Raw genomic sequence first — 21,604 nt, 5'->3', positions numbered from 1 at the left:
GGCCAGATGTCTTCTGAAGACTTTCAGTGTTATTTAATTAAAATTCACATGATGTCCAAAGCTTTAACAAGATCCTTGTTAATCCATTCTTTAAGTAATTACTCTTATTTTAAGTCATTACTTAAATGAGTCTCTTTTAAGACTGTGTCTTTAAGTAATGAAAAATGTACTTCTACAGGTTGCTCCCCAGTGATTTTTCCGGCTCCTTGCTGCCTTCTTATTCTCTAATGTCAATCTGGCAGAACTGTTTGGAAGCCAGAGCTGTACAACATGTGTGCACTGTATCCACATGTCGGGAGAGTTTATGGTTTGTAGTCTCAGCATCTTTACACAAAACACATCCTGGAGAACAAGCACAAAGGTAGTGTCCACAAGGGAGACAGCAGCCCAGCAGTGAAGTGCCATCTGCTTTCAAATAATCTCATTACAGAGCTGCATTAACTGTGGCACTATTAAGTGCTCACAATACTGGTTCAGCTTGAATACAAACTGAAGGAAAAAATGCTGAGCAGTCCTGCTTCTGTTTGAATGACAGTGCAGTAACAAAATGCTAATAGGGCTTTAAGGCCTTCCAAACCATGACCTGAGCACATTCAAGGCTCAGTGCCACAAACTGGCAGCACTCTGGTGCCAGGTTTCACTCTTATGCACCAAGTAAAAATCTAGGAAAATTTTAAACCGGGGTCAGGAAGTTTGAAAGCATGTCTCTGATCTTGTCTTAATCTCTGTTGCTCAAGGGGACTAGGTTTTGTCACAAACACCTGCAAATTCTATGGCAACACTAGTGTACTTGGTCTCCACTGAATGCCATTTGTTTGTACTCTTTTCACACAGACACAGATGCACACGTTCTGTGCTCACAAATAAATACCACACAATGCACACCCAGCCAGGACCTATCCAGTTCTTGGTTTATTATAGCCCCTTTTCTCTACTCTGCCCAACTATTTGGTCATTTGCAATTTCTAAAGTGACTGCACAGGGAGACTTAAACCTTCCCTCTCCTCACCTGCCCTAAGCACAACAGAGCATTCATGTGTGGAGGTGGGGACCTCAAAAGTTCAATATTCCAAGTTTTCCAGACTTCTTTTTACATGTTTGCCCAGCCAGCCTGTTTCAAATTCAGCTTCCAGCTTGCTTACTTTCATTACACAGAAAAAGAAAACATGATTTGTAACCTATGGTGCCTAGCAAGACACAATTTCAAACAGGTCCCAGGAGAGACAAGTAACAGGAAACAAAATCAAATGCCTGCCTGTGGTACATTAATGCAGTCTGCAATAAGAATGCTAAAAACTTCCATTAAACAGTGCTGAAAATAAGATGTGTAACTCATTCAGCAGTCACAACTACATGCCAGGTACATAAGGTTAAAAGGCATCTGCCAACAGAATTGTATCTGACATTTACAGTGATGTGGAAAAGTCTCTTTCCATGGCTCCCTCAGGAAAGCTTTAGTGAGCCAAACCATGTTCACCCAGGCAGCTTCTTTTGAGGTATGCCACAAGTTGACAGCTCCAAGGTGACCTATTATACCACTAAAATAAGTGTATCAAAACCCATAATCGTCCTTTTTTTGCCTTTTAGTAGTGGTTCATGGGACAACTCACAGGCCTAGTATGATGTATGACATTACATGTCATGCTGAACTGCAGCCCAGATTTCTGTACCTAAGACTTGATTTTGCCACCATGATTGCATTAATGATGATACTAAGCTCACACACTGGCTTCCAACAAGATACATGAAAAAATTACAGCATTGGTAATTTAAAGAAGTTTGCTAAGTTATTTTCCCCACTATAAGAATGAGAATTCTCAAGCATAACTGAAAACTTTAGTGCTTTACTAAAGGTCTACTGCAAGCCAATGGAAGAACCAAAAGTTTTCAGTCTACTTATTTGAAACATCATAGTTGTTACATTCCTGTTAGTTACAGAGGTATTGTCAAAACTATCTGAAGGATTCTCAAGTGTTAATTTTTGCATTTGAAAACAGATACACTAAGAGAAACAATGTAATAGAGACAACAGCTTACTGAGGAGGAAGCTATGAGCAGAAGGACTTGGAATGGAAATGCAGAGTATTTTACTCCTTTAATACATGCTGGAGAGCTAATCCCCTGCCCTTTTCCACCACATCTTCCTGCATCCCTGTTGCAGAGACTGGGCCTTTAAAACATTTTCCTTTGGGAAGGAGGCTTACAAAAATTACTTAAAGGAGCAGAAATAACTTGTTTGTCATTACTGGGGAGACTGGTTACAAGAAGGAAATCATAAAACAAGAGCAGGAGCTGAAAAAAGTAACACAGGGGATATTAGTTTTCATAAGCCTTCACTCATTTTTCAGCTTGCTGCTCTGAGTCATGACCTATTTCCAGCACAAAAATAACTGATCAACCCCTAGAGCAATTCTGCTTAGAGAAGGGGAGGATCTCTCAGCAAGAGTTAAAAACACAGGTCAGACTATGGCTTTGTGCAAAACAACCCACGTAAGACAATGTTATTACCTATTAATATTATGAAATTAAGCTATAATTGACAATTCATCAACTCTAAAGCAAAAAAGATGTATTTACTTTAAACATTGCAGCTTGGGGCTCCCCTAGTTCATGAAAAGGAGGTTTGCCTGTTGCCATCTCAATAATGGTACAGCCCAGGGACCAGATGTCAGCAGGAGCACCATATCCTCGTGGTCCTTTATCGATGATTTCTGGAGCCATGTACTGCAAGGTTCCTGGTCAGGACAAAAAGAGCTGTCAAGTGTACATTCTTCATTCTTATTAAGGAGGATTAACACAACACTCAATAAGCCAAAAATTGTGAAATGCAACCTGTATAGCCAAATACCTTATCTCCCATATCAGCACTGAAAACTAAACAAAAATTTATTTTATAGCATCTTTTTTTAAAACTATCTTTTTGCCCCTCCTTTCTAACACAAGGTTTCAAATGCTGAAAGTCTATACACCACATAATCCAATAGCTTCCCCAGAAAATAAAATTATATGAAATTTTTGCAGACACCAACTTTTCAAGATTATGCATGTAAGAGATGGCAAAATCTGAGAAGTGACAGATAGCCTTCATGGGAATAATTCTTCATATTTTACCCCAATAATGAGAACACTGGTGACAGGGAATTTCAAACAGTTAGTTTGAAGAAAAGCTAGTTTGCAAATACAGGGCAATAACTAAGGCAACTCATCATAGTTAGTCTAGAATTCCAGGATGCTTTGGATGTGCTTGGAATTTTGGACATCCAAGGTTAGCAAAACCAACCAAAAAACAAACAAAAATCCAACCCAACAAACCAACTGGTTAGAATTTCAAAAGTTATACAGATTGACAAAATGAGATCCTGCCTGTAGACAACCTGAGTGTAATACTAGTAATAATGCTGATAAAGAACAGTACAGTAAAAAATTAAATACAAAATGGTCAATTTGGTACCGCTCATTGAACCATTCACTAACACAGCTAATGAGTGTCTTCACAGGAAGACCCCACACCACCACCAGCAGAAACCTCTATAAGCTCAGAGTGTTTTGAACACTACAGTTCTTTCTCCACCTGAATTTCTATCAGCTCTGTTGTAACATCTTTCAATTGAATTATTTTTCTTCTTAGGAATGCAATAAAACTATACTGCCACAGAGCTGTGAACTATCAAGTAGTGGACATATGGCGAAGGTACAAGGGTTTCATATGCTCATTGAATGTGACTGCTGCAGAATGAAAGTTCAAGCCACAGCTTTGCCCTCAGGCTGTGTGTCTTGAATGGAGGGATGTCACCATCAGAAGTCTTGATCTTCAAACCATGTGCTTTCATTACATAATGCCTAAAATCTAGGGTTTATGTACTGCACTACAGAACAAAACCAAATTTCTAGAAACCTTTTAAGGTCCTTTGGGGTATAGCTGCTTGCTTACTTATTTAAATCCAAAATGATAACTTAAGTATTTATTCACATGGCAAATTACATCTCAAAGGCACAAACAGGGCTGAAAATTTGCAAGAGGAGAAAGAAGAAGGGCACAAGGAAAGAGTTACCTCCTTTTATTACAGTATGGTGACTTTTCTTAAGATATCACTTCTCCATATATCATCCCTACTGACAATCAGTTGCTAAAAAAGTCACTGAGGAGCATGCAAAATACAGGCAAAGAGAATGATAATGAGTAATGATGAGATAATGAGTAAAAATAACTGAGAAAGGTAAATTACTTCAGAACCTTAATTTTATTTGCATGGCTTCCTTTGTAAGAAAGCTGGAGGAGCTGCAGACATACCACCAGAGAGGTAAAGGGAAGTCTTGATTTTCACTTAAGTGAAGTTTGTTATCTCTTGTCTTCCACTCTGAAGCCATCCATGACTAGTGGCTTTGTCTGTGTACCATTTACTTAAACTGCAGGCAAGTAAGAGGCTTGTGCTATCAGCCTTTGCATAAGGCCATATAACAAGAAAAACCACCATGTTAACCACATCCACTGATCACAGAAACTATGTCACCACATATTCATTTTTTAATGTGGAGTTTCCCCTTTTGCTCAGTAATTTTTGTTCTCCCTGAATATTACAAGTCTTTAAAACCTTGTTGTATTAAAAGCTGTTCTGTAACACATCAGCCTAAAATTTTCCTGTAAACTCTTCTTTTTAGTGTTATCATCCAGTTGGTTGGGTTTTATAATTAATACCGAAAAAAACTGAAAGTGTTCATAATTTTGAGTTTGGTTTTCTGCACTTTTAAACATACATCTAGAAAGTGTGCAAGTGTAAGTTACTAATACCAAGATTGTTAAATGGAAAATTTGCTAAATTCAAGTGTTTCCAGATCTAATTGCAACTATCAATTGCTACTTAAGGAACACTTTGAAGAAAAAATTTTACCCCCAAAAAGTAAAATGGAAGTGAGTTTAATTTTAAAAAAAAGTCAAGAAAGCTATCAAGCCTATGTTTATGGTGACCACACTCCCATTTACTCTGCCCTGCAAACAGACACCCAAGAGTGTTTTCATCACTAAGCCAAAGAGCCTCTTGGCTTGAATGCTAAACCTGTCATGAAAATGTTAAACACTCTGCTAGATTAATCTTACCTGTAAAGGTTTCAGTGCATGGATTGATTCCTGCCAGCCGTTTGGAAGTACCAAAATCTGATATCTTAACCACGCCACTGTAGGTGTTCACCAGAACATTGTCCCCCTGGTTAGGAGAGGAGAAGGAAGGAGGGGAAGGAGAGAGGGAACGAGGGAGGGAGGCAGCAAACAGGGACGGGGAGACAGAAAAATACAGATTTTCAATCTCAATATTCCTTCAAGTTTGCACTTATCTTTGTAATATACCTTTCCACAAAGCAATATTCCAGGAGCACCAGGAGAAGGTTTATACCTTCCTTTTGTTTTCAGCTTCCATGAAATCCTAGTAAAAATTCCACTTCAGATTAAAGCAAAACTAACTAAAGTAAAGATAAAAAGCAAATCAAACAAGACACACAAAAGGAAACATTACCTTTATATCTCTGTGTACAATCTGGTTCTCATGGAGATACTTGAGGCCTTCCAGAATCTGCTTAGTGTAAAATTTAATTGTAGGTTCTTTCATTGGGCCCCACTTAGATCTTAAGAGAGCTGAGAGGCTGCCTACAGGAGTTTAAGAACAAAGTGTATCAAGATAGCAAATTCCCCAAATTAACATGAAACATGTACATCTGGATAAAGCCTTTGCTCAACATCCTAATATAAAAGGAAAGCAGTACCCATGATTAAGCCAAATTCTTGCTAGATCACTCATAGCAAATAATTTGCTGCTGCTCTGGACTGATTATTTCTTATTTGCCAGGTCAGGTTCTACTCCCACAACAAGAATAAATGTTCTGACAAAGCTGGATCCATCCCCCTCGCTTCACTGTAACATCTGCTGAGACTACAACTAGCAGCCATGTAGCCCATAATGAAACAAGGACTAAAGGAAACACTCTACCATGTTGCACATTGTACTTCATAAACACAGGTATGGGCAAAGACAAGCTGATTTTCTTGAGGCAGGGAGGGTAGAATCTATATTAGAGAGAGCCTCCTCTTTACAAATATGGCATCAACCTCTGACAATATTCAGAGACAGGAAAGAAAGCTACTGAAAAAAAAACTCCTGAATGGATATTCAGAGTAGGAGATGGGCCATCTACACATCCCCAATTCTAATAAAACTAATCTTTAAAGAACACAAATATTTAAATCATGGGGCAAAATAAAGAACAGTTTTACTTATTTAGCACAAAATAAACTAAGTGCAGTAGGTCTACTTAAGGCCAGAAAAATTCAGCTAAAGGAACAGACAGCTTTCTAAAGTGAAGTTTCCTCAAAGAATCTCATATAATATGAACAGCTGGTTCCTTTTAAAGACTGGCTACAGAGTTTAAAATATCTAAATTGGTTCAGTAATATCTTGCCATTAGCAACTAATCACAGCACACTTTACTGTGCATATATGAACAGGAAACAACACCAGCTGACACTGTGAACAAGTGTGGGGAAACAAGTGGAAGTGTTGGTATAATTTCATCACATCTGCATGAGTGACACAGGTCAAAGTATCTCAGCTGTCAGATGAGAAGGTCACAAAGATTCAAAAAATGAAATAATTTCCCTACATCCCTTAATGGCCTGGATGCATTTAATTCCACTTTGAATGTTTGTTTGGACCTTTCTTAGAAAATCTGAACTTTTTCCCCCATTTTTCTTATTTCTGTTTTCACTTTGCAAATTAAAATAATGCAAATTCTAACACTCATTCTGATACACCATTGACTCTGAAGAGTAAATGGCAAAATGGAGAAGGAAACAAGGTACAGAGGTTACAAAGAGATTTCACATCATCTTCCTCCAGCAGAGAAAGCTGGACGAGTGAAACTGGAAATTATGAGCAAGGAACACATCTCACTTTAATCTCTAATCTACCTAGGGAATAGCAGTCCTTTGTACACAGCAGTTAAAAAACAGTACTTAATTGTTCAATCAGTGCCACTGCTCAAAAAGAAACTTACACTGAAAGCTCCAGTCATCATTCAGACACTTGAGCTCAATGGATTATACAGCTCTAACTCCGCTATTTTTTAACACATGAGTATTTGAAACCAGATACTTTTAATGACTTTTCTCTAGATGTAGAATTATTATAGAAAGGGGAGAGGGTACTGGAACCGGTACTCTCTTTCTATGAGAAAAAGGACTTATACAGTTAACATCCCAACAGAAAAGCCATACAGAGTGCACAAACTCATTAAGTGCTTATCGACTGACTTTCAGTCAGTTTGGAGTCCCAAATGCTCTTCCTTTGGCAGACCAAACTCAGCATGATACAAACCTCCTGGCACCTGCTCCATAAAAATTTTAATGTACCCATTTTCTGAAACAGATCCAAGATACTGGACAATGTTGCGATGCTTTAAATATTTGTGCAGTGCTATCTCTTCATGAAGAGGTTGAGAATACCTATTAAAAAAGAAAGAAAATAATCAAGAATTATTTCATCATGCAGGAAAAGGTTCTAGGCTATGCTTAAATGCTAGTTTGACAACAGAATGTATCTTAGGGATACCACTCCAATTCTCAGCAAACATCTTGTCCACGACCTTAAAATGCAGCATCATTCACTGCCTATCCCAAAAAGGTACAGAGACAGAGTTCAGAGGAACTCTGGAGAAACATGCCCTCCAAGAATATGTGTGTCTTCTGTATCAATACATAGCACTGTCTTTGACTCCAGAGCTCCTCTCATGATTTTCACCCTCCTCAAAAAGAATACAAATGACATGCAACTAAAACCAATGTCTCCTGGAATGTAAGATACGCATGCAGATTATTTAACTGTCATATTTATGATATATATCATATATTTGCCCCAAAATTACAAAGTCTTTATTATCAAAAAGGTACTTTTGGATAGTAGGAAATAGTAATTGAATTTCAGTATATTGGCATCTTATAAACTAACCACACAGAAACACATGCTAAGAAGAGCCAAACTTTCAAAAAACAACTGCATTTTTGTTCACAGTGTGTATACAACAATGAACTAGGTCTTACCTGCTGTCTCTCTCAGGTATTTCTTTGATGGCTATTCGGACCTGGTTGCTAAGGTCTCTTCCAGCATAAACTATTCCATAAGTGCCTTTCCCTAGAACTACCCTTTCACCATTCTCATCATAATCATATTCATACTGTAAACAGGAAAGACAAAGTAGCACAGAAATTGTTATCACTAACACTTGACATTACAGAGAGCCTTAATGCCAGTTTAGCCCAGCACAAAGGTGTTGCTGCAGTGCAGCTGGAGGACAGCAGGTTACCCATCAGCCATGTGCTTTACACAACTTGCAAAATTTCCATCTTACTTGCTTTGTAATACAAACTTCCTTAACCAGCTTTGAGAAATACGCATTCATCCAAACAGGGAACATACCAATAAACCAAATTCAATGAAACATTGCTGTCAAAAGGAGCCATTCATGTATTGTCTCTAAGGGCTGCTGACAGAGCCTTCAGAACATCTAAATATATGGAACATAACCTAAAATTTTGAAACCAGTGGTTTAATGAATAGATAAAAGTAACTGGACCATATAGTCACCCCAGGATATCCCCTCTCACAATGAGATTTTTCCAAAGGGCAGAAAAAATGTTCATCTTGTCAACAAATTATTACATGTAATGGTGGTTTCCACTGCTGCTGAAATGTGCTTGGTCATATTTCCAGCTGAACAACTCAATGCTGGTTCACTGACTTCAGCAAAGTTACACTAATTTACACCACCTCATATAGTAATCTTGTGACAGAACTCCCATACTCTAAAGGAGTGAATGATGCTTAATGGAAGCGTACCTCAGACACTGTATAAAACCAAATTTCTTATGGAAGCTGAGTTGAACAGCACATCCATGATTCAAATCAGGGAACTAATAAAGGATGAAGGGAACTAGACAATTTCATAGTCTCAGATATTGTCAGGAGTACACAGATCTCCCTAATATCTGCCCATATGCAAGAGGATGTCCCATATGGGAAAACTGCAGGGTATTCTCTGTGGCCTCATGTGATTTCCCTATTAAAAAAACAAACAATAAAACTTTTTACAATGGCCATAACTATGGACTTTTCTGCCAATGACCACTTTTTCTGCATTGTCCAATGTAACTCTCTGACAGAATGCAGCCTTGGAGAATTCCTTTGATGTGCCTTCCCAGTTCACATGGCAGCTCTGCTGCCGCAGTATCCACACTCCCCCTCTTCACCTCGGCAAAGATGGCAACTTTCCTGCTGCTGTATGGAATGTGCTAAAGAAAACCCGTCTGTCACTTATCCTAACAGCATATTCTGCTCAGTGGAACTAAAGTGGAGCAAGCACAGGTTTAGCACAGCTCCATTTACCACATTTCAGCACTTCACAGCTCACAACATAATCTCGTTACACGATAGGCATAACTGACCCAAAACGCCATATGCAAAACTTGCCAGGTTCTTTGGTAGGAGCACATCCAGCTTTCACAGCTATCATATGACATAAAACTGTGCAAAAAAAAAGACAGCAGTCACATTGCAGAATTTAGGATTGACAGCAACCCCATCTGCAACACACTGGTCCTAAGCCAACCCTTTAATTACTGTGGGGAAATCTATGTTCTCCAGTCTGGGTCCCATGATAGACAAAAATTGTTGGTATTTAGAGTTCAGTGTTAGTTAGTAGACAGTTTAATAGACTTGTATATACTTGATGTCACTTTACATTTGCCTCTTCTCATCCCAACATCTACAAATATTGAATTAACCATTGTTGGTTGCCAAAAATCTGAATAAGTGATCCACTGGCTGTGAAATCCAGCCAGTAGGTACAAGTAAACAAGTGTTCATATCTGACCTTCTGTAAGGCAGAGTGTTCTTTAGATTATCCAATTGGGGCACAGCAGGTATTCTTAAAGTGATAGCAACTTCTTATCAATATATGGAAGTGAATACCCCAGGGCTGAAGGAACTGCAACATTCACACTCCTTCAAAATACTTGCAAGCTGTAAAATGAGACTGCAGTTTATACATAAAATATACAACCCCTTGCAACAACATGCTCCTAAGGATTTTGACTGAAATCAGATTTTCTTCCCCCAGACTTTGCAGTAGGTTATTTCCTCCTCTTCCCCAAATATAAACAACTGTTTTATTAACAGCAAGAACTGTTTTCTCTGTATTAGCGGAATCTATCAAGACCACATAAAGCTGCATTTTCCTCATTGTCACTTCTTAAAAGTAAGATCTCAAGCTGCAGAAAGGCATTAAGTGTCTTTCTTCGTTTATACACTAAGCTAATTATTTCTCCCCTTCAGAAGTCCTGATTTCTGTTTCACTGTCATAAGCTAAGACAATAAGTACAAGGTGACAACTGTGAAAAGTTCAAGATAGGCAGAATGATATAGCTCAAAGATTTAAAATAAATTTCTGTAGTCACATCTCTATGTATCATTCATTCATGCAGGATTGCTTCCTCCTATGCATTGTCAGTGATTTTTTCAGTTTAGTTTTTAAAAGGCTCAAGCCACGATGAGCTCACATCCTCTGAGAGACTGTTACACAGCTGAACAGACTGTGTTGTGTGGAGACAGCCCTGCTATTAGCTGAGTACATAATTATGTAATATAAAGAACTGCAGCTATAGTTAATACCCTGTCTGTACCAAGGCAGAGCCCTGAAGCTGTGTCAAGACCACAGATGGATGTATTAAACTGGGCTTAACAGATGTGTGTATTTGTCCTTTCCGCTTGAGGAAAGAATTCTGTGGCCAAACGAACTCCAAACTCATCTTTCCCACTTTATGAAACTACATTTAGCAGTACAGCAGAGAGTTCTATATTTTTTTTTTTGTCCCCTGAAGCCTCAAGTCCTACAAAAGCTCACTACCATGAACAGCTGCTCTGAATGGTTGGTCTAAGAGAATTGCTGGAATGAGACACAATCAGAAAGAAGCCCAGCTCAAACAAGCCACAGGAGGGTTTTCATGCCCATTAATTGATTGATTAAATTTGCTTGTCCAAATAAAAATTACAACCTACCTTCTACGTCAGCTTTTCCGATTTCAAAACAAATAAAAAGAAGAATAATAAATACAGGGTATGTATTTAATTGGACATCTGCTATGAGTCACTTTCTCTTATGAAGACATGGATTCACATGAAATCCACATGAAATGTGAATAACTCTTTCCAAGTTGGTTGCTTTTCCTTTTCTCCTCTCTGTACTAATTAGAAAGAAAGCCTACAGCTACTGGATTCCTAACATGGATGTTACAGTGATAAGAAAAAAAGCTCAGTGTATTAATCTGATCCTAAATACCTGCAATATCTCTGGGACAGAAGCCTGTCAAATGAAATTACTCGGAGTAGTAATGGTATCAAGTACCAGGCAGAAAAACTAAAGTACCTTTGTAATGGCTTTTTTAAATCATTTATTTAATATTTTATCTTTTTATCCACTTGAGCCAGCTGATAACAGTTGACTCTTATCTATACATTGTTAACAAGAGAATACAAACACAGTAACACATTTCATTAAGGATTTAAGCAGTTTACAGTAGTAACAGACCCACTTCATTAAAATAGTGTCTTTTCAAATGAATGCAAATCTCATGTTCAAAAAATTTTGAAAGAATTTAAATTGCATATACAATTAAGGAGTTAAAATTATGTTTATCTTTCTGTTTTACTGAAATGAAACTGTAGGGAAGACTGAGAACAAGTTTCAGAGTTTTCAGATCTTTTATCCTTGACATACCTCTAATGTGTCTCCATCTATTTCTCCTTCTAGTTCCAAAGTACTACCAACTGCATCAGACAAAATTTCTTTCACTAAACCACAGAATCTAAAAAAAGAAATACAAAGCACAAGATCAAAGAAGAATACCCTTTTGGAAGCAGATTAAACAGATTCTTGCAAGCTGGGCATTGCTTTCAAGCTAATAAACTGACTAGCATATTCACAGCTTGCTTTCATTACTGACTTTCTCCATATTTATCCCATTTTAAACGATGAAGAACATCAAACACAACTGAAAACCCTCATTATTATAAAATTATTATGTTTGCTGTAGTAGAACTTGATAGTTGCTTGTTTTTGCAATTGCCTAGTAAAATCTTGGTAGATTCAACTCAAATACTTTTTCAGTACATGTTTGGCTGCAAGTGTGATTACTCAGTATTTCAGAAAATCAGACGTTGTAGCTTTTTGTCAGGCATTTAAAAAGCTAAAAGTATAAAAGTAGCAATGTAGCTGGAAGAACAGAGTTTTAACTAATTTCTAGTTCTCCAGGGTGGAGATACCTAAGTACAAGAACATTTTTTCCTGTAGTTCCCTGCCTGAGCCACTCAGTTTTTTCCAAATTCTATAAGAAATTGTTAACAATTACTTAAACATTTTTAAAATACTAATTTAATTTTTTATATCTCTTTCATTAAATAACAGAGTCCTCTTGAACGGACTCCTGTAGCACACTGAATCTGGCATGAAAAATGTGTCCATGTTTCATGAGACACCAATTGCACTGGCAAATTAGGGCTGAGGAGGTAACATTAATTTTAGTGTTTCCTACCTTTTATGCAATGCACACTGCAAAGCTAGTAATTTCCTTTAACCTGAGTTTATTCCATGTAATACATAAGTAGTGATTATTGCAAGAAATAGTGAATGTACCATTATGCTCCAAAACCTAAGTTGTATTAACAACTCCTTCCTACACCATTCAGAAGGTGTATTTGCCAGTCATAAGGTAGAACTTAGTCTGTAAAGATTTAGGCCTAAAATTCAGTTAGCCTGCTTACTTTTTAGAGACAACAGATCATTAGAAAACATTTAACTACAGGTGCAATCGGTAACACAGGTCTCTGACACAATGTAAATTAGAATTTCTTGTTACACTCAGATACTCTTATTTAAATCAAACTGAACAGACACAAAAGGGAAAATAAAACAATGTAGCACCTTACATGACATAGCCAAGATAAAGAAAAATGGGATAATAGCTGCAATTTAGATTAAACTGGTTAAGCCTTTTTCAGACATAATGATTTGTAGGTAAACTAACCAGAATCACACAGGAAGTATAATGGGTATTCTAATCACCTTAAGCACCACCGAGTTTACATTGCTTCTTCATCAAGAAAAAATAAATGAAGAAATAATCTGTTTCTCAAGCCAAAATATTGGTTTTCAATCTTTATGAAATCAATTTTATTTAAGATATAGATAAGGCATGCAACATTCACACAAACTGAACTCACCTACTACATTGGTTTTCTGTAGAAAAGTAGATTTGAAAGTCATCATAGTTATCATGGACATAAAGAAAACAACATCGTTCATCAAACTTGGAAATGCTGTAAAATTCACATTAGGAAAATGTTATTTTGGATACAACTTTTGTAAGAAATAGGGCAATGAGGAGGGTTTTTTTTTAATGATGAACACTTAAGAAATACATTTTTCACAGTTAATTACCTCAGAGAAGCACTATGTAATTACATATATTTTCCTTATAACTATGAGTTTTCACCTTATTTATATAGTCTATAATCCTACCTCCATTGTGATAAATAAGCTGCTGCTTACTTTGGTAAAATACTGATGTGTATTGAGGTTGGTTTATTGTTCATCTCCACTTCGGCTTTTACACAATTCCATCAGATTTCATGGTACTTGATGACACCTCAATGGAAAGTGAATTGTTCTGACACTAATTTAGCTATTAAAAGAAAACCTTTCCTTAAAGATTGAAAAGTACTTCAGGTTTGTATAATTCCATTGCGCCTACAAAAACAACTGAACTGGGAAATACCAACAGTGTAACAGATCCTTCTCAGCCTATATTTTTAATGGCCTTAAAACTGAAAAACTAGTTTTGGGATGACCAGTATTTACTCCAAATTGCAGCAATAATTCTGAAAAAGGGATTATTTATTGCTTATTGTGTCATGCCAGTGCCATATATATCCCATTTAAATGCACTGAAGCAAAAAGTGAAATGCCATAAAACACAGTATCAATATGAAAATAAATCTAAGAATAAACCTCTTACACCAACCATTTGCACTGAAGTATTTTGCTACATAATCCCAAGTTGTTAGGCTTCTTAAGGTATTTTTGTGCTTTAAGTTAATAAAATTTCTTAGATTCTTGCCTGATCTGTTCAGTCAAACTCTTCTATTTTGCATATATTGTGCTGAGCCAGTTACTTAAAATACATGACAGCACACAGCAAAGTTGCCACATGTTACATGACCAATTGATGTTGCTTGTTGAAGCACCATTAAGGACTACCTCAAAAATGTTCAAAAAAATCTGAATTTTGCCTGAAAACTTTTCTAAAAATATGTGAAAATAATAACTATGCCATTCTTTAGTTTCATTTAGTATAGCAATTTCCAGTCTAACAAGTCAGACAAGCACATATCAGACTTGAGAACTAAGAGACAAAACAAGGTGACTCTCCCAGGGGCAAATATAAGACATCAAGACAGAATCTAAGTAACAATACTGCATTATAAACATTTTCATGTATGGGGTATATAAGATGAACTGGTTAGTATAAATACAGTTTAGGAGTTTTGATAAGAGTGTATTTTAAATTAGACCACAATTTTTTTTTAAAGGAACGGAATTTCAAAAGTATAGTAATTTGAAGTTGTCACATACAAAGCAAACATATAACTCCAATAAATTTAAAAAAGATTGCTTCTTTGGGCTTTGTAATACAGTGAATTTTTAATCACTCAGCAATGATTAAAAATCAAAGCAAATGAAATTAATTGCTTGCTTCCTTTTGATTAAAGTTATCTTTCTCAAAGATTAATTTCTGTGCATTGTGTTGACTGAAGTTAATTAATGTGGTACAGAAACTTTATGCTGAATTATTCTTAATAAGTTCCACAGACTTCAGTAATTCACATTGCACTGGAGTAATAGAATAAAATACCATGTAAAATTCATTTAAACAAAAGCCTGCTTTTTCTTTTAGAAGAAAAGACTGAAGTTATTATAGAATCTATGTCCAAATCCACACTTTCAGGTTTTCAACTGCCCCCCATATTACTCAGAGAAATACTACTTCACTGAGCTTACTTGCTTAGGTAAATTATGCAAGCTCAGGGAAGGCAAACCTGGGACCTAAAACTTTAGGCACTCTTAGTCGAGACCAAAGCCTAGAAGCCCCCTCCTTTCAGAACTACAAAACCCATAAGGTATCTGAATTTCTTCTTGTACTTGAATCAGAAGGTTTGTCCAGCACTTAAGCTTATGCAGTCACACAAGTGGTCCTAGACAACAGCAACAGATGTCCCTAGAAAGGCCAGATCCACCAGTGCAGAGACTCAGGAGCTCAGAGAGAAGGCAAAAGCCCACCTGGTGTTCCCTGTACTGTTCCCTGAACTACCAGTTCCTCTGGTTCTTAGCTGCAGCCTGCATAATTTAGAGAAGAGATAGGCTTAATTTTTTCCCCTCCTGGTGTTCTGTCTCTCACCCTTCTGGCAGCAAAGCAGCCCAACTTAACATACATAATCTACTTTCTAGATGTAGCCATGTACTTGCAATTATTAACACCAAATGTGAATATTTTCTATCCTTTCAGTTCTTTCTATAATCCTGTTCTTTCTATATAATATTCTCACCTTTTTTGGTTCTAATATTTTGACCCATTTACTTGTGACTAGTGTTTTCATTGATCTAAGCATCACAAAATGGAACTGTCTTAACTATTTAAATGTTAGTCCTTGAGAAACTCCACTAGTAGTCTACTTACAGCTTAAGAATTATTTTCTGTCCTTAGCAAAAACTACATTTATGCCTCATTTATTAGTTCTCTAATAATTCAAGTTTTAGCTAGCAGGTATTTAAATAAAGCCATATCAGAAGCATTTCTGAATTCCAAACAGAAAATAGATACTATGGTTTCATTTACTTACAGATACTTTCATTTCATTTACTTTGCTTCTTTCACTTGTGGAAGGAAGCAAGAAGCACTAAGGGCTCTTCTTTCCTTGTTCTCTCCATGTTTTTAAATGCAGAGATGCTTATAACTTCAGTAAAACATTTAGAAATATCTACAAAAGTCAGTTACATAGTGGAAAACAAAGAAGTCTACCAATTACCCTCTCAGATTTGAGTGTTCCTATGAGAAATGTACACCTCTGCCCATGCATGGAAAGGCAAACTCTTCTGTGACATTTCAAGGCAGGCTGGACAGAGCAAGCTTTTATAACAGGCCATTGAAAGAGAGAGATTTAAGGTAGAGCCCAGATTTTGCACTTACGGGAAATATAAAACACACACAAAAAGACACTGAACTGCTTACTGACATACCAACCTTATTCCCCTAATGGAAGAAGCTGTAAAATTCCATTCATGAATCTGTTTCTGTAAAGAAAAAAGAGATAAAATCAACCACAGTTTAATGATTTAATACTGAAAACAAAGTCACATCATGGTAAGCAAAAGAAAGGTTTTCCAACATGTCTCTCTCTTTCCTTCTTTCTCTCTCTCTTTATTTCTTCTCCCCCGCTCCCACATTTTGAAATAAGATTAATACCTGGGTAAATAACTTATACATACATTGCTATTTTACTTCATTTTGAGGAAAAAATGAATATAAATGGCACAGGGTAGAAGCAAAGGCCACATTTCCTCATGTAAATTCATCTTGAAGAATAACTTGTGCAGCACAATTTACCAAACATTATGTTTTGATGCAATACATCTACATTTCACATTAAACATGGAGCAGACTATGTCCCACTCTTATCTAGGCTCAAAGGGAAAAGCAAATTCACCAGTCTCCCTAAGAGGTTTTGAGCCAACAGCTTTGGCCTAGGGAACACACTGGAGGCAAAACAGAGGAAGGACAGCCTGTGTCTAGGACTGCAGCCCACCATAAATCTGATTATAGCTATGAGCTGGATCTTTTTTAGCAATGTCAGATATGCACCAAAAATTTGTTCCACAAAGCAAAGTTGTGTCAGACACATTCACCTGAAACAGTGAAGTAGAAAAATGTACCAGAAAAATTGTTCAGAGATCCAGGTAATCATGTGGTCTTGTCCTGCTCCAACAAGCTTCTTTTACACTGTGTCTCTGGGCTTTTGGTCTATTCTCCACCAATGTTGTTCTAATACTAGGAAAGTGTGGCAAAATACATTGCAGATTTCAAGTGTTTCAATGTGAAACTGAAATTATTTATCATTTTTAAGAGCTGACACTGTCTATAACTGTGCCTACTCCTTTCTTAATCCCCTGTGACCCTATCCAATAATCCAAGACACCAAATATTTTATTTTTTGACACTTACTTGTCACAGGCTGCCATTTTTTCTAGTTTCAAATATTACAGTTGTAAAACTTTAAAATGCCTGAAATATTGAACAGAATTCCGGGCTTTATCTTTACTTTTAATTATTGACCTGCATCTTAACTAAAATCACAGAATTCTAATGAGAAATATTATGAGCAGACCAAATAACCCATGCACTTCTAAGAGACATGGTCAAGAAAAGTTAAATCTGAATGACATCGGAACCATTTGATTTCTAATCACAGTCACTCCTTTTACTTTCTCTGTAAAATGTTAACTTTTGTATCTCCACAAGAGATGCTGAGGCTTGGGCTTCACAGAAATGTAGCAAATTTAAAATTCTTGTAAAGTGCTCCAAAGTCTACATGTAAATAATTGCTTTATGCAAAATGAATCAGTAAATTTAACAAACTTGCTGACAGTTTTACCATTTCAGGGGGAGAGACATGCCACAAAGACAGAGAGCTCTCATCTGCTTCACTGTTGATTGAAACATAAGCAGGCTGGTAGACTTTAGTTGGTTCTATCACCAAAACCTGAAGACAGAGAGCATTTTCCCTTAATAAACCAGTAGCTAATAGACTACAGTATCTTCAGATGCTCAGATATAGACAGAAGGTAACTTTGAAGTAAGACCTAAAAATTTTTCAAGGGAGACAGGAGGCCAAGACTAGGTAGGAAAGGTCTGTGTTCTTACGAACAACAGAATAGCAGTATCACAATTTGTTAAGGGAGACTTACAAGTTTTTTTTAGAATGCTTTTAGGTTGGTGGGTTTATTTTTTTATAGCAGAAAGATTAAGAAAGTACAGGAGTTTGGTTCATGCAATGAAACAACAGGCAGTTAAATTTTTAAGTATTATGTTTAGAGTCTTCCAATTCTTGTAATATCCTATCCAGAAACATAAAACATACAAAACTTGTTTGGACATAACATCTTACTGGAAATCTCAGTCCATTAGTTGTTTCTTTCGTTGCCTCAAAAATTATATCTAGCCAGAAAGTCAATCTTTCTTGTTTAGGAGAATGTTCTATGGTGAGTTTCTTGAAACGCTGAATTAACATCAGATTCTGAACTAATGATTTCAAGTACCTAGAATGTATTGAATTAGTGAGTTAACAGAGAGAAAACAAAATTTAACCAGATTTTAAAACCACTTCACTGACTTAGACATCAAAAATGAAATGTGTTTTAAAAGCTACCACAATGGTAGTGTTGATATTTACAGATTTCTGGAAAGAATAGCAAGTTTAGACAAAGCCTTGAGTCATAAGCTCCCATGGATGTTCATGAACAATAGTTTTTTGCAAATGGGTATGGTTACACAAGTAGTTACATGGGGATTAGACAGGATATGATGAACTAGAAGATGGTGGAGGGAAGCAGCAGCTATCTTAACTCTGAAAACAATGGTTTCACAATTTTTCACAATTACTTCACAAGGAGTCATTACTAATACCCAAATTTTTTCTTATAAAATACATGCTTCAATGGGATATAACCTGACAATGCTGGATAACTTAATTTTTCACCTTCCTCCTTCCTTCTCATAATAAAAGAACATAGCATAAACTAAGAGTTGCAAACAATCTGCGATGGAAAAAGCCAGTTAAGTTATCCATGTGACTGCAAGATTTTTTAAATTTGTGTATTTCCCCATAGTTTAGTGCTTGAGCAACAGCCTTCTACCACATACCACACTGGAGGTTTCAGCTTAAAAAGCTTCTCTGCTGCTTGGACTGCTTTACCAACATCATTTGCCAGCATGCTCACGCTGAAGAACTGTCCCACATCCCAGTAATTGTTCATTTTTTCTAGGCTTCCTTTTCTTCCCAATAAACTGTTTAATCGTACACCTGTAAAATTTCAATTGGAAACCACAATTTTCTATCACTAAAATACTCTTTTGACTTTTTTACTGGTAAATTGATCAGTAAAAGACTAATTTAAGACTTGATTAAGCATTACTGATGAAAATAAACAGGAGTAAGTTTTCCCCAGAAAATAACGTTGCACAATACAGAGGAAGGATCTGCAAATCACACCTCCAATAAAGGACCCCCACAACACAGGGCTGAAAAACCTCTTTTACTTCCTGTCTGTGCTATCTGCCTCCTGATTCTCAGTGTAAGATGCACAAATCTGTGTCCTCATCTGCATTTACTGCAAGAGATCCATGGCTAGAGGTTCACACAAGTCCACCCCAGAGCAGGGTCAGAGGAATAACTTAAAGCCACCTTTGCACTCTTAACATTTAAGGCTCAAATATGCATTTCAGACAAGACCAGATTCTAAATATAATGTTCAACTATCATCTCCCTAGGAAGATCTGCATATCTGTTTCTATTATGGGATTTCTTTGTAAATGTAAAGTGATGCATTTTAGCTGGCACATATGTGGAAGACTGACTCTAAGTAGACAACAAGTAACTCTCCTGGTAGGTCCTTCCAGGCAATTCTTTTTGTGGATCTCTCAACTCAGCGACAACAGAAACCCTTTCCTGGCATTCCTGAGGAGAACTGGGCCACCCTGTCTCTTCCTGGTTTTGTGCCCTGTTGGTTCTGCAATGGGATAATCTCTGTGGTGCAGTAAAGGCAGTTTACAGATGCTGCTGAAGTTGGTCCTTTGTTGTTCTCCAATCTCTGGGGCCCTTTAGATGGGTCATGATACCAGAAGGCTGCTCCTAGGCAGCCAGAAGGAAAATGTGCCTTTGAGATCCCTGTGCTTTAGGCTGCCATCCAGGACCCACCACAAAAAAGCCTGAACCACCCTTGTGTCTATGCAACTCATCACTGCAAGTATTTTGTTTCTTCATAGGGAGAGAGGCAGAAAACCTGTCTGTGGCACTGTGTGTGGCTATTTACCTATTTTTCTCAGTTCCATTGAGCTTTCAAACTGTTGTCCTGCAACAAGCAGCAAAACTGCAAGGTTAATTCCAGAATAAAGAGTTGGCTGAAGTTCAAATCCTTTGCGATACCTGCAGAGAAGAGTCAAGAGCTCAAATCTTATTCTTTAGAAGAACTGAAATATTGCAAAGTTTTGGTAGGTATTTTAAACTATTGATTTACTGAAAGGGTTGTATGATTAGTTGGTACCAATGGCCCCGAACCCTTTGTTTTAAAGTTTCATATTCATTAAAGGTAAGTGAGACACAGCTGACACAGGCTGAGTGCCTGCCACTAGCTGGTGCAGGATCAAGAGATCCACCTGAAGCTTGCAAGTTCACTGCTACCCACCCATGTTGTATGGGGGAAAAGAGGGGGTGGGAGAGAATATTGCACAATTACAGTTCAAACCCACATTGCTAAAATTCTTGTACTCACAAATATGATTATACAAACACACCTATATGAACAGTATGTCAGTGAGAGCCTGTGTGCATATGCATGCATTAATGTCTTCAGAAAATTTATCAGTTTATCACTGTTTTAAATTTTTAACGGTTTATCACTGTTTTTCCTTATATACAGTAGATCATTGCTTTTCCTGGGGATCCAGCATGGAAACCATCCTGGCACAGAGGACTAACATAACTCCATGATCTCACTTGTATTTCATTTTGGTCTTAAGACACATCAATTGTATATTTCCTCAATAAAGACAGAGATTAGTCACCATCCCTCCCAATAAAGTGCATCATTCAATTTCCAGAAGAGTTTATAAAGAGAAGCAATGAAATGCATGTACACAGATGTGATGCTCAGTAAACCACTTATTCAAACAGGACCCTGAAAAACAGAGATAAATAGAAAAACTGATCTTCTAATTATTACAGCCCTGGTTTTCACAACCAGAAGTTAAAAGTCTGAAAATGCTTTCAAACAGATTTTTTGGTGTTTTTTTGTTTTTTTTTTCTGTTACCATTCAATGGAATGATCTCGACTGTTGGTATCTTTACAGTCAGAATCAAGAAACATATCCTTGTAGATCCTCCCACATAAACAAAACATGTCTGGAGCAGGGTGATCACATGTCTGCAGGACTTGAAGCATAACTTGTAGTGCCTTCTCTCTGTCTCCTGCATTATTTCTTCTGAAATCAAATACAGAGAATAATATAAATGAGTTCAGACCTGAAACAGTAACTGCAAGATGAGAGAACAGTATCCCTCATCTATCCCACAATCCATCCATCATACACACACTTGACTTTATTTAGACTGATGCATGATTGTTGGCTGACTGATAAAACCCAAATTCACTCTCCTGTCGTTGGTCTCTATATGTAGCT

At 37.0% G+C, this 21,604-nt stretch overlaps 1 protein-coding gene across 3 annotated transcripts in view; it reads right to left on the bottom strand.

The window, feature by feature from the left end:
• MAP3K15 (mitogen-activated protein kinase kinase kinase 15) overlaps positions 1 to 21,604 on the bottom strand; it is an 81,000-nt gene that overhangs the window by 9,899 nt on the left and 49,497 nt on the right. For all 3 annotated transcript variants that reach the window (XM_063182753.1, XM_063182759.1, XM_063182766.1), the window contains 13 exons: positions 21,236 to 21,406; positions 20,239 to 20,351; positions 19,070 to 19,229; positions 18,315 to 18,465; positions 17,802 to 17,909; positions 16,394 to 16,443; positions 13,317 to 13,412; positions 11,815 to 11,902; positions 8,084 to 8,217; positions 7,362 to 7,489; positions 5,508 to 5,638; positions 5,096 to 5,201; positions 2,578 to 2,735 (listed from right to left, as the gene is read on the bottom strand). In XM_063182753.1, the coding sequence (XP_063038823.1) occupies positions 2,578 to 2,735; positions 5,096 to 5,201; positions 5,508 to 5,638; positions 7,362 to 7,489; positions 8,084 to 8,217; positions 11,815 to 11,902; positions 13,317 to 13,412; positions 16,394 to 16,443; positions 17,802 to 17,909; positions 18,315 to 18,465; positions 19,070 to 19,229; positions 20,239 to 20,351; positions 21,236 to 21,406 (1,594 nt within the window). The remainder of the gene's footprint in view (positions 1 to 2,577; positions 2,736 to 5,095; positions 5,202 to 5,507; positions 5,639 to 7,361; positions 7,490 to 8,083; positions 8,218 to 11,814; positions 11,903 to 13,316; positions 13,413 to 16,393; positions 16,444 to 17,801; positions 17,910 to 18,314; positions 18,466 to 19,069; positions 19,230 to 20,238; positions 20,352 to 21,235; positions 21,407 to 21,604) is intronic.

Source organism: Melospiza melodia, chromosome 2 (genome assembly GCF_035770615.1).
Source record: "Melospiza melodia melodia isolate bMelMel2 chromosome 2, bMelMel2.pri, whole genome shotgun sequence".
Classification (NCBI taxonomy): Eukaryota; Metazoa; Chordata; class Aves; order Passeriformes; family Passerellidae; genus Melospiza; species Melospiza melodia.
Note: the sequence above shows the minus strand (reverse complement) of the source record. Positions and strands in the feature narration are given on the sequence as shown.